The sequence below is a fragment of the Desmodus rotundus genome, chromosome 8 (genome assembly GCF_022682495.2).
Source record: "Desmodus rotundus isolate HL8 chromosome 8, HLdesRot8A.1, whole genome shotgun sequence".
NCBI classification, from domain to species: Eukaryota; Metazoa; Chordata; class Mammalia; order Chiroptera; family Phyllostomidae; genus Desmodus; species Desmodus rotundus.
Window position 1 is genome coordinate 72985853 of NC_071394.1, and position 19688 is coordinate 73005540.

Genomic DNA, 19688 nt, shown 5'->3' on the forward strand with positions numbered 1-19688 from the left:
GCCCTCTATTCAGGCATTAAAGCAACTTCCTTGTTTGTAAGCTCTCTGGTAGAGAAAAGATATGCAGCTCAGAACTTGTTCACTGCACAGCTGAAGAATGCTAGCAGGGTAAAGGCGAAGAGTACATGGCGACTGCACTTGAAACATCCAACCCTAGGAAACTAGACCACACATCAGCTTGTTAAACAAACACTCATTTAGACAATATCCCATCAGAGAATACCACTACCTACTACACACTCCCCAGCAAGAAGCAAAGCACTGTACCTCTAACATCCTGAAATGCCCAAGACATGGAGATCAGAGGATCCAATCTTCTGCCATGGGAGATGTCTACAGAGATAAACCAGGGCAGCAGGCACATAATTTCACCATGATTAATGCTGACCAAAAGTCTTCATTAAATCAACTCCACAGGTAAAGAAAGACCCATCTCCTTCGCTCAGAAAAGCCCCGATGGCTTGCCAAAAGAGGGACTATTACAAGGCTGAGGGCTTTCTGACAAGATGCAGCCCAGGAGTCCCTATTGATAGTATCTCATGGAAATCTCCAACATATCTCATGGTAGTTAAAGTTACATATAAGGTACTCCAGAAGCACTGGAAATTCAGATGATTTACTTTTCTTTGTATGTATGAGAATTAAGTGGTATAGTTGTTGATCTTTCTTATCTCCCACTGATAAAGAGAATGCTTTTACATTCATTCTGTGAATCTCTAACATGTCACTGAAAGAACCCACTTCATTAAAGCCTTCACCAAGTAGTTTTATAATTTCTTCCTATTAGATCATTATATCCTTTTAATGAAAATATTTAACTCAATAGTTTGCAATGACTAATGCTCTTAACACACACATGTCAAGGCAGAAGCTATGTTCATTACACAACATTATGATGTTTCAAGACCTTTGGCATTCAAAGATAAACAGTCCAAAATGGAACAGACGGGCTACAACTTTATGAAGACACACAGGAAAAGCAATTAACAAGTCAGGTTAGGGATGAAAGAGAAGTGGAAAACATCAAGATGTTAGGAGCAATGTGTTCAGTGGTAGGCAGCAAGGATGGGTTTATAGGTAAGACTTCTTGATATTATCAACTAGAAACATACAAAGATCTTTAATGAGGAATGAGGGAAATCTACAATTCACACACCACACCCTTCTGAATGATTAGTATCCATCAGCTTATCTTTTGCTAGCTCTCCTGGAGTTCACAGTGTATCTCCTTTCCTTCTTCAGAAACAGCTTTGAAAACAAAGGACTATGAGCCAAGCATGATAAGCACCTTTAACAGATCTATTTATCTTGGATTCAGATGCTCAACCACACCCAGACTCTCTTGTCTTTACTGTATCAGAAAACTAGTCCTCTTTCTATTCCAAAATCAACATAAGGTTGTCACCCCTATTCACTTCATATCCTGACCCAGGTACCCTAATATATACTGTAGCCGCCACAGGTGGTGGACAAGAGGGTGAGTTTTGAAGTCAGACAGTCCTTAGTTTAAGTCTTGGCTCCTCCCTTATTTGAGTGATTTCAGATGAGCAAATTAAGGTGGCCAAGCCTCAGCTTCTTCATCTATAAAATGGGATCCTACCTGCTTCATATGAGAATTAAATAATATAAAACATTTGAAGTGGTTAACATAGTACCTGGTAGACAGTAGTAGGTACCTTAACATGTTTGGAATTCAACTAGATCTGAATTATTCATTTCTGCTATTTCAGCTTCTTGACTATTCTAATGCAGGAAAAATCTGAAAAAAAATTACATAAGTACCTTCCTTATCCCAGGACCCAGACAGATAGATAGACACAAATATACACATTCATACACTCATACAGACTAAACAAGCCATTCTTTTTTGTAATACACAAGGTTGTAGTACAAAATGCAGAAGGCAGGCTACAGATGCAAGACAGAAAAGGGTGCAACTTTTGATATGTTAACTCCAGTGACATGCAACTTTCATTACTTTAACCCCAGTGAGTTTCAGTTTCCTAAATGTACGCGAGATTAAAACACTAACATAAGATATAGCCTGTAGTAAGGGCTTTACCAATGGTAGATGCTGCTGCTGTTATTATTGCTATTTGTGTTTTTTTGTGTGATCTGTTATGCAACTCAAAACTACTGGACTGCCCTGGCCGGGTGGCACAGTTGGCTGGAGCATCGTCCTGTACACCAAAAGATTGAAGGTTCGATTCCTTCTCAGGAAACATACCTAGGTTGCAGGTTCAATCCCATCAGGGCACATATGGGAGGACAACCAATCATTGCTTTTTGCTCACATTGATGTCTATCTGTCTGTCTGTCTCTCTCTCCCTTTCTCTCTCTCTTTCCCCGCCCCCCAACCCTTCATCTTTTTTTCCTTACTTCCTAAAAGAATTCCAAGTACTCCTCCCAACAAGTACTTGATTAAAATTTACAATAATGACTATGCTGATAATTATAATATGCTAATTTCCAATGTGCTGAGAAGTCAAAACCATTACCTTTAACTTCTAAGTCATGAGTAAGTTGAGCCTGGCTACTTCAAAAACTTCCTACAGCTGAATTTCTCAGCTGTCCTACTGTTTTCTGCTGGGTTCTCCAACAACAGCCCCCATAATTTCTCTGTGCTCTTTTCCCAGGTCCCATTCTTACACTCCATCTTCCTAAAGAACAGCAGAAATTACAGCAAAATAAAGAGTAACATATCAGAACAGTCCCACTTAACTTTAACAATCTGGAAGTGATGGGCCATTTTTATTGGCAAATAAACTAGTAAATGGAAGATCAGATGCCTGGAAAAGATTTATGAATGTGGCTTCATGTATAATCCCCAACAGTGTTGGGGCACACAGTGTTTTAAAATGTTTTCCCCAGTGAGCATATTTTCTAGCTCAGAGACAGTATTACTACAAAGACAGATAGATCCAAGAAAAAAATTTTTTAATTTTTTTTTTATCCTCACCCGAGTACATTTTTTCATTGCTCTTAAAGAAAAAGGAAGGGAGAGAAACATCAATGCAAGAGAGAAGCATCGACTGGCTGCCTTCTATAGGCACCCAGACTGGGGACTGCCTGGACCAGGGATCAAACCCACAACCTAGGTATATGCCCTGACCAGGCATCAAAGCCGCAACCTTTCCGTTACGGAATGAAGCTCCAACCAACCAAGCCACACAAGCCAGGGCAGAAAATTTCCAATAGTCGACCCTCATTATTCATGGATTCCTTATTTGCAAATTCACCTACTGCTAAAATTTATTTGTAACCCCAAAATCAATATTGTAGCATATTTGCAATCATTTGCAAACAAAGAGGTGAAAAATCTGAGTCACCCAATGCGTGCATTCCTAACTAAGGTCAAAGGAGGAAACAACACTCTGCCTTCTTGTTTCCACTCTTACATAGTAAACAAGTGTGCTTTCTTTCATGACTTCACTGTTTAACATGACCCCCAGGTCTAGTGCTGAAGTGCTATCCAGGGGTCCTCAGCACAAAAAGACTGTAATGTACCGTACAGAGAACATATAGGTGTCAGATAAGCTTCCTTCAGACGTGACACAATACTGTTGGCAGTGAGTTGATTGTTAATGAATCTTAAATAAAACGTCTTTAAACAGAAAGACAAGGTTATGAATCAAATGATTGACAAAAATGTGACCAGTGACTCGCAGGAACCTAACCCTCTTATCTCCCCTGGGGCGATGTTTCAGTATTCCCAAATTAAATGTTCATAGTGACTCTACAAAATATAACTACCACAAATAATGAGAACTAAGTATATTTTTATTTCATGTCTTAGGACCAATAGTAGTAACAACCACTGCCCCTACTAACCTAATGGATTCAGCACTTACATACACCAGGAGTGTTACATATTATCTTCCAAAACCTTCACAGCTGTTCCAAGAAGGAAATCCTATTACCCCCATATTGAAGGTGAGAAAACAGAGGTTCAGAAAACCTTAACAAGAGTCCATAGCTAATATAAAAAAAGTAAAGATGTTTTTTCACATTATCCTGCTACAGTTTAACAGAGCTCCCAAAAGTTACCTGCTAGCACTCCAGAAACAACACTTCATCCATCTTGGTTATTCTTTATTCAAGAAATATTTACTGGACACTCACTATCCTGGATCCTGGAGATACCCACTGAACTAACATATTCCCTTGTCCTGTGGAGCCTCCTTCAAGTGAGGACTGAGAGACATTAAAACAAGTATCACGTGCCAGCCTATTTATAGGAAAAAGATGCATGATTTCCTTAAAATACACATTACTTTTTAAATAAGGGCTTCAAATAAAGTGACAACTAAATGCTGTCATTAGTGAATGTAAGTTTAAAATATATCTCTTACCTATGATCTCACTTATATGTGGAATCTAAAAAGAAAAAATAAAATAAACAAGCTCATTGATACAGAAGACAGATTGGTGGTTGCCAGAAGTGAGGGTTGGGAGTGGGTGAAATGGGTGAAGGGGGTCAAAAGGTACAAATTTCCAGTTATAAATAAGTCAGTCATGGGGATATAACAGACAGGTGACCATAGTTAATAATGCTCTACTGCATATTTGAAAGTTGCTACAAGTTCTCATCACAACTTCTTATAACTATGTGTGGTAATGGATGTTAACAATATATACAAATATTGAATCATTATGCTGTACACCTGAAACTAACATAATTTTATACATCAATTATACCTCAATAAAAAATTTATATTGATTACATTTTGACTTTGTAATATGTTGGATGCATTGGTTTAAATAACATATTACTCTCAACAAATAAATAAATAAATAACATTTATTTTGCAGGGTAAGTAATGTGACCACCAAGTGGGCTCTTTTACTCCCCAGAAAAGAGTTCATCTGGCTGCCGATGGTCTGATCTGGGTTCCGTGTCACCCTCCCACAGCCACCCATTTGCTGACAGTGGTTTAAAGTTGACCCTTTTTTGCACATATTACCTCCTGACTGCACAGAGAAGTCAAAATCACAGTAAGTCCAGTAAATATTTTCTGAGTATCATTTTACCTCATGGGCAAGGAAAAATTGCCCAAGGACCTTACAAATAATTCCCAGACCATGGCTCTGAAAAAGTAGAGTCAGCTCTCTTAATGTCTACCAATTTACATACCCAAGAAATAAATCTATTCGGAAAACTTCCCAAACTGCCTTATCCATTTCCTAATCCCCTAGTTATGGGTGTCTGAACTCTTAACTCTCACCTACACAGCTGACTCATCCTGTTTTCTCACTGAAATGCAGAGCTCAGAAGCTCCTCTGACTGACTGTCCATTTCTGACCACCGTTCATTGTCCCCTATGCTCCTATGCTCATTAATTCTCCAAGCATACTTGCTCTCACTCTAATGCGTGTGTGTTTCAATCACATAGAGGAAAACTGTCATTTTCCCCAATTTCTTTATAAACTCAGGATAGGAACTGAGTTTATTTAGCAAAGTCAAGTTTCAGTAAGTCGTGACAATACAGAGAATGGCAGCAAATACTCTGCAAAGCACTGCCTTGTGCTTGTATGCTTGTATGTGTGGATTCTGGCAGATGTCTCCCATTGGTTGGTAATGAACTCTGTTCCCATTCCCCTGCACAGAGCAGATGATAGCTGGAGAAAGACTCCTGGGTGACAACCCAGTACTAGTCCAGGTCTGAAAACATCCTGCCCATATCCCAAGCATTTGAGAACTGAATATATGCCTGAGTGTTTTTCAGCTCTAGAAAATCAAATTGTATCTACTTACTTATCAGTGACAAAACAATGGTACAGTCAACAGTGCGTACACAGATGAACCACTTTGATTCTCATATAAACCCCTAAACTGTAGCAGCACTGAGCCAGGGGCAGCAAGTGGGCACAGCACCAGACTAGGTTGGGCAGGTAGGGTAGAGTGGCAGGTATGGCAGCCATCAGGCAGCATCTCTGAGCCTTCACACTGAACCTGCACAGCAATCCTGTGAGGCAGTTGCTCTAGTTACCCATGTAACACAATGAGTCTGTAACTGATTAAGGCTTCCACTTATGTGTGATATATACTGGGCACTTTCCTCCTGAGAAAGACGGTTACCATTTGGGCTAATTCCCTTGTGCTTTCTAGTGACCCTCTTAACCACAGGTTTAGGGAGAAACTTTCTGAAAATCAAGAAAAGCAAGTTACCTTCTTGTGGTGATCATTTCACAATTATATATATATATATCAAAAACTAGTTATACACCTTAAATATATATACAATTCATATTTATCAACTATATCTCAACAAAAAAGAAAAGCAAGCATTGTATTAGAGTGATTTAAAACTTAGGTACTAGTCTATAAAATAGCTATACTGAAAGAGAAAGACCCTAGAAGAATGAAAAATATAAAGATTTTAAGATTCAAGAATATAGGTACTATGACTTTTACTGGATAAACATAACCATATAAAGAGGCTGCTGGGTTAAATGCTGAGCTGAAACATTACAGTTAGGAATGACATTCCTGTGTGGAGCAGCAACAGAACTCAACTGCTACAGTGTAGTGTTGTGAAACCCAGTCATGCATCCTATTATTTATTCCTCCTCCTAGCTATAGTCTATAATTATGATGAAAGGAAATGTTGATAAGGACAAAGACTATTCTGGCAACAAAAGTAACACCTTACCTGAAAATAGCATGTGCCATCTTAGAAATCTCCCTGTAGGCGCCCCACAGGTCAGCACTACTTGACCTGCATCCCTCCCAAAGATCCTAATGACGACTGTCTGATTTCAGGATTATTCCATCCCCACACCCCCTTCTCTTCTACGGAAGCTTTTCTTTCCCTGCTGGTTGCCTTTGAGTTGTCTCTCTTTATTCAAATGTCTAAAAGTATTGTAAAAATGCATTTCAAGTCAAAAACCCTGCTGATGCTGTGTATACACAGGGAACCAGAGTGAGGGAAGCAGTTACAAGCACTGACTGAGAGCCAGGCTTGGTGCTGAGCACTTTACCACTTACTGCTTTTCATCGGCACACTCTACAACTGAAACCTTATTATTATCAAGGAGCTCCACTTAGTCCTGTGTTGAAACAAAGGCTACAAAAATAACCTGCCCCAAAATAAAAAAGCTAGTAGGCAATCAAATTGGAATTTAAGTTAAAAATCCTTATGCCCAAAACTAAAACCCAGAACTTTAGACTGATTGGACTGGTTAGAGCTCTTAACCAGTTTTCAATAAGAAGAGATTGTAAAAAAAAAAGTATCAGGGCTTTTTCTCTGGAGGTCAACACGCAGGAAAAAAAAAAAAAACGCTTGGGTCCTTGGATCTCAGTGGATTAATCATAGTGGTAGTTGAATCTCTTAGTGAGTAAAAAGTCCAGAGCTTTTCTACAGGCTCCATTTGTCTGACACACATTGGTCCTGCCCGTCCCTCTCATAATCTGGCTGTCCCACTCTGTCAGAAAAATGGGCCTGGGAAGATTCAGACTATTATGTCAGTTCACCTCTGCATGTGACAAAACAGATGCTGGCTGGTCAGTCATTCTGCCCCTCTGTTTTGGAAGCTCCCACACTCTACAATCTGTCTGGAATTCATTAAGACGGGAAAACAGGCTGACAGTCGTATTTCAAGTTTTATTCAGCACAAGTTTTGTGAAAAACAAATTTGGTCATGTGGGCAAGCTTAAAACCACCATCACCCGGTTTCTCAACCAAATCTTTCAGTCAAGTGACTATAGTATGCTTCGAATTTCACAAGTTTTGAGTCTACATTAAACTAAAATCCTCTTGTGAGATTTGGGCCAGGTTCCTCAAGGTAATAAAATTACATTAACTCCAAATCACTCAGAGATCACATTTGGACAACCAAGAACCCTACTTGGTTTCACTAATTGTCAATCTGAGGGCTAACTTTCTATAAAGGATTTTCCTTTTTGCTTTAATCAGTAAGGAATTATTGTCAATGATTTTCTTTGGCCTGACCATAACAAACAACACCCCATTTTTTACTAAATGTATTCTAATCCAGGGAATTTTCCATTCTAGAACAGTAGTACAAGGATTATTCAATATGGGGACATAGGATTTGTAGTAAAAGCAGCAGGGTGATGGGTCTCAAAATTCAGTGTGCATCAGCATCTCCTGGGGGACTCGTTAAAACACAGGCTGCTGGGACCCACCTCCAACAGTTTCTGATTCCAGGACATGTATGGTAGTTATGAGAATGTACATTTCCAAAAGGTTTCTGAGTGACGCTGTTGCTGTTGGTCTGAGTGCAACACTTTGAACACCATTGTACTGAAGTTGTGGGAGAATAGTGAATGTGTTGTTGGGAAGCGGGGTGATGATTTTAATCAATGAACTTGGAACAGGAAGCATTGCACAGAGGTGGGATTCAGACAATGTATAAACTCAGGCAGTCCCCATTCAGGTGGCAGCAAATCCAAATTAACCATGTTTACTCAGGAAAGGAATTTCTTGGTAAAATAACAGAAAAGTTCAAGGATAGGCCTAAGTAGGCCTACCAAGGATAGGCACGACCTGATCCAGAGGGGAAAACACTATAGCTACTAAGACCATCACAATGGTGCCTTGCTATCCACCAAAAATGTGTTCTCTTCTCTAAAGTGGAAATGTTGCTGCCCGGCTAGGGTCTCAATTTCCCAGGTTCCACCCCTGCATCCAGATGTAGACATGAGATTGGTCCTTGCCAATAGAATTTGCACAAAAGTGATGCCTGTCACTCTAGAAAGATGTCAGGTATGTGAGCCCAAGAGTGAGGAAGAGGTGTACACTAGGCCAGCATGGTGGCATGCGATATAACTGACTCCAAAGTAAACCTCAATTAATAGTCCTTGTCATTCAGCCCCCTGCCGTTAAATTTTAGTGACTGTGATAGTATGACCACACAAGTACTATCACACCCTATCATTCACTTCTGCATCAACAAAGATCTGAAGCTACCATATATAATGAGTATCATTAGAATTGCATTCCATGATCTCATCATTTCACATTTACACATCCAGCATTTATCTACTTAAAGCATTATTAATGTTTATCTACCTAAAGACCAGTGGATAAATGACCGTGCTAAAATGATGCAAGGTGTGGTGGTTCCAAAAAGTCTGCACAGTGATTGCCCAATACACCACTAAACAGTACCCATCTCTCATGAGCCACTCTGCAAGCATACTTCCCTGCAGCAAGTGGACAAACTTTTATTTGGAATGTAACCAGGAATCACGCCAGTTGCTTATATTTTCAGGGACTATTTTACATAAGCTACTGTAAACTCTTCCTTTAAAAAATAAATAGAATTTTTTCAAGAATGCATAGTTGGTGCCATCATATTCCCTTAATAGTAAATGACCCTAATTGGCCAATATTATGTTAATGTTTATTCATTCTCATTCTCTGCCAAAAGCATTATAAATTCATTGCAAAGGATTCCACTGGCTGAGGTGCCAATATTCTAAATTTAGATGATGCTGTTATGCACGTTCAATAATACAACATTGCAAAGCTACCTTTCCATCTTTTGTTGAAAAACTTCAAATGTTCAAAAGCAAAAGAAAAATATGGCCAGTCCTTTTGGTGAAGAAGGACTGTTATAGTATCTGAGTGTCTGTTCTGTTCATGACTCCGTTTGAGTACGCTCTCTGCTGTGTGGGACGGACACGCAGGAGGAACAGTGCGGCCACACCTCATGGCAAGCCCCGGACAGACTGCATAGGACTGTGTACTAGGTTCCAAGTTAACCAGGAAAATCACCTTTAGAACTTCTATGTGCTTTTCCTTTTACCACGTTTCAAAATTCCAGTTATAAAAATAAAAGGCATGTTTTGAAACACATGTTTTTTAGAACCAGTTAGTATTTGGGAACATAGTACAGTAAAGGTACTGAAGACAAGATAGCATTCTATCTGCCTGTTGTTTCATTATTCCATATATAACCTCTGCCATCAGGCTAAATGAATCTTCTCTGCCTCAAATCTTCTTCCCATGGAAGCCAGGTAAGCTTCCCAGAAGGGACTTGTTCTAAAACACAAGCTGTGCATATTCTGTCAGTGGGGAGGACCACTTCTGCCATTAGCCCTTGACCTTAGGAAAACAGGGGAATACATGGGAGTGATTCAGCAAGTTATCCCACTTTGGGGAAGGGGTGGAGTGGGAGGGCGAAGACCACAGATGCCTTCCTCAGAAATTGCTCAATAACCCACAATTCTCTTCTAGAAGAGGATCTTCCCAGTGCCCTCCCTAGGCCTATAACTCACTAGATTTGAATTTTAAATACTTGCTCCCACATGACCCAGGATTTTTCCTTTTGAAAGTTACCACTCCATGAATATTTGAATTAAAGAACACAGCTACTGAAATTCAAATGCTTTGAAGTTTTTTTTTGGGGGGGGGGTTGTAAATAGTTGACTTGAAAACACCCCATTGCTTGTGGATCTCAATGTTGAGGAAAGCTTGAAGGGATGTGATAGAAGAGGCTTCTTTTTCATTTCTGCACCAACACTGACATTTTCACGGCAGTGTACTCAGGAGGCATGACGTAGAGGCCGAAACAGGACTGGGAGTCAGGAGTTCTACATGACTTACTCATTTGTGGTATATGTGTATATTTTGTTAAATCAACCTTAGGCTTTACTTTTTAATCCTAGGTTACTTGGACCTCTCCTTTATACCAAAAAGTGATTCAAAAACCTGCCAAAAACCATACCTAGGCTAAACATAAGGGAAGCATGGTCAGACATGAATGATCTCAATGAACAACAGTGAGAAGAGCTAGAGGACAATTCAAGTAAGATGATCCCAGACAGAAGAAAGGATAGTAAAAGAAACAAGACCCATCTCCACTTTTAATCCAGACAAGCAGAAATCTCTGACTCACTTAACATTAGGAAAACACTTAAGACCAAGTTATAAACAATTACAGAGAAGATTAATGTCTGTATTTCTTTCTCCACTACTCAAAAACAATTGACAAGGTGGGAGTGAAGGGTGCCAACCCCCCTCATCCCACAGAGTCAAAAATAAATGTATAACTACAATTGGCCCTCTGCATCTGAGGACTCCCAACCATGGACTGAAAACAGTAATAGTAAAACAGTATTACCATGAACCAGTCCTATGCATCTTCCGGAGCACCTACAAGATTAGCTGCTTTCCACAAATTACCTTTTATCTTTGTAGCAGCCGTGCAAGGGAGCTATTCTCCCATTTTACAAAAGAGCGAACTGAGGGTCAGGGAGGTTGGGTAACTTGTCCTAAGTTACAGTTAGTGAGTGGTAGTGCCAAGATTTGCACATTTATTTTAGAGATTCAGGTCTTGCCTCAAAATCACTCCCTCCTGAGCTCATTCCTAATGACCCAATCTAATAAAGCCCCCTTTTTTCCCAGTCACACTCTATCAATAACATCTATTTAATGTCCATAGTACCAAAAAGTATCTTGTTCATCTATTTGGTAGGTTAACTGCATCACCACTTCCAACACAGAAGCAGGGATGCTAGCAGGAACCTCACCTATCTGGTACTACATTTGATTCCTAATGGCTATAGGCACAGAGCCTGACAGCTATGGGCACTTAAATTGTTGTAAAGAGAGAGAGCAAGGGGGAAGGGAAGGAAAAGAAGAGAAACAAACAGGTCCTGCTGACCCCAAAATCATACTGTCTCCACTTAAATTGATTGAGTGATGTTTTAGAAGTGTCCTGAAAAGCACAATAGGGTCCTCATGATTTTGAGGTTTCACTTACTTCCCCAGGGGTCTTTCACCATTATCTCATTAATTCCCCAAAGTACTGCACCCCTGTCAGCCTGCTCTGGTTCAACACTAGCCAATGAGCTACCATCTGTACATACTCAGCAAAGCACGCAGCACTCAAGAAGCTCCAGAATTGATGGCCACAGAAGAGAAAGCCCCGTCGTTCTGAATCTCAGGACAGCTGTCTTGTGTAAGGACTCCAAAGATGTCTTCTTTATTCCTTACGGCATACATGAAAGGCCTCAGGAGGGAAAAGATGTAGCAAAGAAATCAAGAAGCAAACTTTCAGATCCACCCCAGAGAAACATGGAGCCTAGTTTCCCAAATCCTCCCCAAATCCTCAAGAACAGAAAGTAAGCGGGTGTGAGACTTTGCTGAGAGACCCCAGATGCCAACTTCACAACAGTGTCATTCCTTGCCCTAGAGTACACAGTGCTCACGGCACTCACAAAAACCTCTTGCAAACTGCGCAGTTGTCTTTACAATATCAAAAGCATGTGGTGACTGTGTTTGCTATCTTTGACCCATCTTCTAGATTTTCTCCAAATAATTCACATTTGGAATTCAGTCAAACATATTTTTATAATTTATTTCGATGAATCAAACCTAAGAGCAAAGTATATTTTATACTTAAACCACACACACAAAAAACAAATGAAACTCTTGCTTATTGTCCTTAAAAAAAGACCAAAAAAAATTTAACCAAGGATTTTTTTTTTCCTTATTATTTATCCTAATACTGCCGGTTCTGAAACAAAGCAGTTGGAGAGAGAAATTTAGTAACTTTGATTTGTCCCAAGATACATTTTTTTACACTGAGGTCCTATTCCTGACAGTAAGCACATGTGACCTGTTCTAAAAAAAGAATATTTTCCACTTCTTGCACAACTGGAACAGATATAAACATCAGCCTGTGCAAACTTTACTGCAGAGCTCAAAGGGAATTAAACACACACATACACTTAAACATTTTCTATAAAGGGCATACTCAGGAAAAGAAAATGTCCAATCACACACAAAACTAACACTTAGAATCCTATTTTAATCAAGTTTTCCATCTAATCATACCACGTAAGTAATCTGCATAATAAGATTTGAACATCTGCCAGGTAAGGTGCTTCAATTTTATCTGTTCTGCTTGAGATACCATTCAGATAATGCTATACAGAGGGGAAAATTGTATTCACGACAAAATAGAAAAGAAGAAATTGTTATTACCTTCTACGATGTGCTAGGCACTCTGCAAAACACTTTAATACATTGTAACTCAAATTTTACAACTTCTACAACTCTAAGAAGAGGGATCTATTGATCCTCTTTTATAGGTAAAGAAACTGAGACTCCAACAGATTAAGTGTCTTAGACACAAACATAGCAGTTAAGTGGCAACGCCATGGGCACAGTGCTCCAGCCCAGCTCCTTCTGGACCTGCTTCACATGCATCCAGTCTCTGCTACTACCAGATGCCCATGGACCACGAGGAAGAACCGGGACTCTGGTTGGAAGTTTACAAGGCAACCAAATACCCTAGAAGTTTATTTTAAGAGTATGCCCTCCAAGGCATCTAATATTTTACTTAATGTTGTAGAGAAATGTTTGATCATTGCTTGACCTTCACCGCCAAACTCAAATACCCCTATTCACAAAACTGACCCCAATTTCCCTTCCTCTGTCAAATTCCCAGTGCCGATGCCCACCTCCCCATGGTGATAACACTCTGTTTTGTATTTTGAATTGGATCCATATGTTGTCACCCCTCACCCCATGAGGTGAGTTTTGGAGAAGACATGGCATGATGTATCTTTCCCACAGTCAAACAGAGCCTTTGACATGTGGTATAGACTCATAGACAAGAGCCTGGGGTTAGAGCCAGATGGTCTCCAACTGAATAAGATCCATCTACTTGCTATGCCTCAGTTTCCTTCTCTGTAAAATGAGAATAATAAAAATACACCCAAGGTGGAAGTGAGGATTAACTGAGTTAGTACAAGTAAAATATTCAGAATCATTCCTGGCATGCAGTTAAGCACCATGTAAGCATTACCTGTTTCTAAAATTATAATTAAAATGTCATTAGTTTTTATTTATTATTTCCTCATGCAGGTTTTGTTTTTCCAAGAATGGATTATCATGTCATAAAAGAAAGGGCCTTTTTAATAGGAAGACAGAAGGAATATCTCAGAATAAATCCATGAAATGGCAATGGCCTTTTATCAAGATATGTGCATGTGACTCTGAAGGTGACACAACAGTCTTCATCTTTCTCATTTCACCATAAACCTGTGAAAACTTCACACACCTCTCTATGAATCAGCATTTAAGAACCACCACTATACCCTGTCCTACCATTATAAACCAAAACCTCACTTTATTTCCCATTTCTAATTTGCAAGAATTTATCTAAAACATCGCTAAACAATTGAGAAGAAACTGAAATTAGATTAAGCCAATTCTTAAGTCTGTCTAGGAAAAGGGCATCAGCAGCTAGCTACAAAGCCCACAGAATTGAGTAAACCAAACAAAAGAAATATGAACCTGAAGATACTACCATATTTTAACATGTTTTCTTCAGGTCCCAAAGACCTATAGAGAGTTTCTTGGCTGTCAGAGCTTATTCAACACCTGACCGCACTGTGCTAACATGTGAATTCTGGGCTCACCCATGACATTCGGCACTTTTCCTCTGCCACCACCATTCAGAGCACATTCTCACAACACGAAAAGGTTTCATAAACCTGTTAGGGTAACCAAACTGCAAATAATACTTCATTAGAATCTTTTCTTGTAGTATGTGTCTTCCTACCACAGTTTTGCCACTGAGTAGGACTGAAATGTGGTTCCCATCATCTAAATCCAGCAGCTTCACATTCCTAAGGGCAGCAGGGCTGGTTTAGGAAAGAAATGAGTCCTTCTTCATAAAACACTTGCCTATCTGAGTTTAGCCCAAATAAAAAGTACCATATTTTTCAGACTATAAGACGCACCCCCCAATTTGGTAGGAAAACAGGGGTACATCTTATAGTCTGAAATGTAGCTTACATTTACATTGGTGAAATATTATGTTATTTATGTTATTAAATATTTTACCACATTTTTTGCTTCAAAATTTTTTTTCCTATTTTCCTCTAAAACCTAGGTGTGTCTTATGGTCCAAAAAATACGGTATATAAATGCGTCAGGGGAGAAACTCTGGTGTTACCTATTTTAAAAGGAATGCAATGTTGAAAGGAATGCAAAAACAAACACCAAACACTCACTGTGCCCAGCATTGTTCTAGGCCAGTAGTTCCAAAGCAGGGGTGACTCTGCCACTCATGGACACTTGGCAATATCTGGAGACATTTCTGGTTGTCACAGCTTGGGAAAGGGTTCAACTGCCTCTAGCAGGCAGAGGCCAGGCATCTAGCAGGCCAGGATCTGCTAAAGATCCTACAATGCCCAAGCTAGCCCTCACAACAAGGAATTATGCAATTCAAAATGTCAATAGCGTAAGACTGAGAAACTGTTCTAGGCTCTGGAACACAACAGTAAACAAGGAAGAGAAAGAAATCATTGCTCCTTTGGAGCCTGCAGTCCAGTGTTGAGAAAGATATAATAAACATACCATATCAGAAAAGTATAGGATAGATTATAATATAATTACAATGGGAAAAACAGAGCAGGACAAGGACGATGGGAGTTTGGAGGATTAGCAATTATAAACAGTGTGGTCAAGGTGGGCTTCATGGGAATGGCATTTAAAGGGAAACTTTGAGCTGGTGCAGGAGCAAGCCCTTTGGCTCTCTGGGTAAAGGGCTGTCCAGGCAGAGGGACCAGCAAGTACAACATAAAAGGCCCTGAGGTAGAGGGGTCTGGAGTGTTCCTGGAACAGCAAGGAGACCAGCCTGGCTGGAACAGAAGGAGCCAGGAGAGTGGCTGCAAGAGACAAGGTCAGAGCTGAAAGGCAGATTGACCATTTAGGCCACCTGTGCCATTTGAAGACTCTCGAGTTTTACTGAAACTAGGAGCCATTGGAGATTTTTTTGAGTAGAGAAGGACGTGATGTGACAGTTTTTAACACAGCGTTTCTCAACCTCAGTGGTAATAATTTGGGGCCAAATAACTGTTTACTTTGTGCTCTGTGGAATGGTAATTGCCTCTGCTTACTAGAGGCCAGTGGGGATTCCCTTCTGTTGTGATGACCAAAAACGTCTCCAGGTATTGCCAAATGACTTGGGAGACAAAATCACCCCTACATTGAGAATCCATTTTAACAGGAACACCATGACTGCTGTGTTGAAAGCACATGAAAGCAAATAAAAGTAGAAAGCAGGAGGCCAGTTAAAGGGACTCCTGCAATAACCCAGGCAAAGGCTGATGATTTCTTGGACCAAAGTGGTAGAAGAGTAGTTGATGAAAAGTGGGCAGATTCTAGACATATTTTCAACCTCCAATAGACAACGCTGAGAATACAATCGATAGACAAAATAGCTACAGCAGTCTTAACTTTTCAATTTCAACTTTTTCCAACTAAGACTTATAAGAAGTGAGGTGCCCCATCAAAGACTTAAGACAAAAAGCCATGAGGAGGCCCTGAACAATGTGTGGCCCCTTTAAAGACACACAACAGATGCTGATGACAGTTATGGAAAACAGGATGGGGAAATTTTGCTAACCTCATATATTTATTCACAGATTTTATTTAACTTCTTTATTTCAAAGAGCATGTGGCTGACCCACAGACAGTTTGACAACTTTTTAAATTTAGCCTTCCTCTCCATACAGGTTCTGTCCCACACCTGTTTCTAGTTTCAACGTGTGAAGCCATTTCTTCCCATGAACCACTCTTGGCCTGACACATGCCAGAAAGCTACCAAGACATTCATTCACCTTTGCAAGTAACTTATTGCCAACTCTGAAAAAGAACATTCATTTGGGTTATTCCAGATGGTATTTTCTTCACTCTCTCAAACTCATGTAATGTTATGTATCAACTACCATCAAAAATGTTCCAAGGAGTCCAGTTAATTCATTTTGTTCAGGACTACACACACACACACACACACCGTCATTCTGCAATGCAAGCATTTGCTCACAGAAGCAAAAGCAGAGACTGCTCAATAAAACACTGGTCCCTTCAGCTGAGTGCAGATAAAGCCCCAACAATACCCTTTGCACAATATTACTCAAAACTCCCAACCCCCAGCACACACAATCTCTGCTCACTCACAAGACAGCCATTATGAAGAGAAATCGCCAACTACAGACTGGTTTTATGCATCTAACTGCAGAGGTTTCCTTCCAATCTCTGTTAGCACCTGCAAAGAAGCTACTTCAGCAACATGGTCATTGAGTGTGCTGTTCACAGACTTTCTTCCCCAACTTGGATTCAGGGTGTTGACAAAGTCCTAGCAGGGGTGTCCAACCTTTTGGTGTCTCTGGGCCACAATGGAAGAAGAAGAGTTGTCTTGGGCCACACATCAAATACATTGCGACATGTTATCACAAAAAAAAACCTCATACTGTTTTAAGTAAATTTACGATTTTCTGTTGTGCCGCATTCAGGATTCATAGCCATCCTCAGCTCCACTCTGCCGCAGGTTGGACACCTCTGCGGCCTAAAGTAACATACATGGCTCTGCTTTCCACTAGAGCCAAGCAGCAGTCCACTGTACCCAGAAGCAAAGACGATAGCCCCTCACTCCAGACTCAGTTCACCTTCTTCATTCACCCTGATTTCTGGACCCTCCCCGCCCTTCCCCCCTCCCCACCCGCCAGGCCCATTCTCTCAAGCCCTACCCTCAGGGAGGAGCCCGCAGGAGGTTTGATGTGGGTGCAGAACCACTCTGAGTCTTCCAGTCCTAACATCTTATCTTACCCCACAACTGAGAGGAGTGAAAATAAACCCTCTCTGCTCTCACAGCTTCAAGGGACCATACCACCTCCTTCATGGTAACACTGAAAATGTTGGAGGCTACAAGACTCACAGAAAGGAATACGACAGAAAACTGGGAATGGAGGTAGAATAGGAAATGGGCACGAGAGGTATACAGGGAGCCAAACCAGCGAGTTTGTTCACTCCTCTCCTAAAAAGTTGTTTCAAATCCCTAGCTAATCAAATACGTGTTGCTGCCACGTAGGGGGCATTCCAATATCCACCGGTCCCAAGGCTTTTTCTCCTCCAGCGAGGGCCCCGAGCACAGTGCGTATCTATAGCTCTAGTCCCTAACCCCCCCCCCCCCCACCGCGGAGACACGCCCACCGCCCCCACCCTCTCGCGTTCCAGTGCGGCCCCCGGCAGGTGAGAGGCGGGACTCGGGGAAACCTCACCGGTAGGCAGGCAGTGGCGGGTTTTCCCAAAGGGGCGGATTCCTAAGAGGCGACAACAAACGAGCTAATCGCTTCGAACGTTGTGCCTCAATGTCCCCAGGCTCTTCCTCTCCTTCTAGTCCTCAGCCAGATGGCTTTACTAAGCAAAGGGTTTACTTGAAATTGTCTTCCCCTTTCCCACCCGGCCAGCGGCCCGGCCCGGCCCCATGCTGCTCCTCCTCGGTGCCGGGTAGCTCCCCAGCCCCCACCCGGTCTCAGCGGCTCGTACCCCCAGTCAAGGGTCCCCTTGCCCGGGTGGGCCACCCCGGGCTGCCCGCGGCACCCCCGAACTGCATTTGGGCGGAGGCCCCCCAGAGGCGCGCCGCGCGGGCAGACCCCGACTGAGGGAACAGTTCGCCTCTGCCCCAGGGCAAGGGCACAGGGTCCTTGTCCCAGAGCCCCGGCAACCGGCTCTTCACGCCCCAGGGTGGGAGGCGAGAGGGTACCCCACCGTCCGCCGCGCCTCCTTCCAGCTGTCACCACTCACCTGCTCTTCAGGGGCTGACTTTTGAGTTCGTAATATGTTTTGGGCTCCTCGTGAAACTCCTCCCCGACTTCGAAATCCGGCACGATCCCCGACTCCGACTGCATGTCTCCAGCTGCCTGTCCCTCCACTGCTTGGAAGTGAGAGCGGAGCCCGGGGGCGGAGGGGAGGTGGCGGGCCTGGGTCCCGCAAGCGTGCGCCCCGCGCAGTGCCTGGCTCAGCCAGCAGCCCGCGCGGCTGCCCCGGCGCCGGGAGTTCACACTCGCCCGGGGCGGGAGGGGCCGCGGCCAGCGTTGCCTGGGATTGTAGTTCGGCCGGGCGGGGCTTTCCCGGCTTGCCCGGGCAGCGATTCCTGCGAAAACTACGACTCCCAGAAGGCCAAGCGGGGACAGAGGCAGCGTGGTGGACACCGCCAGGGCAACTCCAGTTTGGATTCACTGTCAATGTCAGCGGCACCTCTCTCCCTCCTTACCTCAAGGGTACAGACCTGACCATTAAATATTAATAAGGCCGGGCTCAGCCTGCTCTCCTACCGTCACCCCTCTTCACAGCTCGGACGTTTGAAAAGAGACGTCAAGTCCTTATTTAAAAAACAAAAAAATATTGAACAGTTTGGCACTGGAAAGTTTGAGCTCTTAAGCCTGCCTTAAAATAAAAGGATTCCTATCAGCCTGCATGCTTCCCAGCGCTGCTGCAATAAATCACGTTGTCCTCGGATTGGAAGAGTGGAGGAACTTACCTTCACTTCGTAATTAAAACATTACTGTGCGTTCCTTTTCCATAATTCAGTCTGAGTTTTTACAACACTATTCATCCATCTGAGTGGCTTTCCCCTTTATCCAACTCCACTTGAAAGGTTCCTTTCACTTAAAAAAGCACAAAGTAACAAAACAACGTCGTCACTGTTTTTAATTTCTCAGTCGACTGCGAGTTCAGATGAGACTGTCCTAACATTTCAGGAGTGAAGTCGTGGGGCTATAAACTGTACAAGTGTTAATCCCCTCACCTGAGCTTTCCAGCACTCACTTGGGTAACTGAATTACATGCTGGGTTTTTTGCTAGCTCATTTTTGCTTTCAGTCTTTCACTCTGGTTAGTTCCAGTAGTATGTCTTCCT

The 19688-nt window shown here is 41.9% G+C and overlaps 1 protein-coding gene across 7 annotated transcripts in view; it reads right to left on the reverse strand.

Annotated features, from left to right (window-relative positions):
• Positions 1 to 18843, reverse strand: part of MITF (melanocyte inducing transcription factor) — a 237878-nt gene extending 219035 nt beyond the window's left edge. For 4 of the 7 annotated variants that reach the window (XM_024556645.3, XM_024556644.3, XM_024556642.3 and 1 more), the window contains exon 1: positions 18576 to 18841. In XM_024556645.3, coding sequence (XP_024412413.1) covers positions 18576 to 18679 — 104 coding nt within the window. In that variant the 5' untranslated portion in view covers positions 18680 to 18841. Of the gene's footprint in view, positions 1 to 18575 lie in introns of all 7 variants that reach the window. The other 3 variants (XM_024556643.3, XM_024556641.3, XM_053929671.1) reach the window with 2 other exon arrangements.
• Between the last annotated feature and the right edge of the window lie 845 nt (positions 18844 to 19688).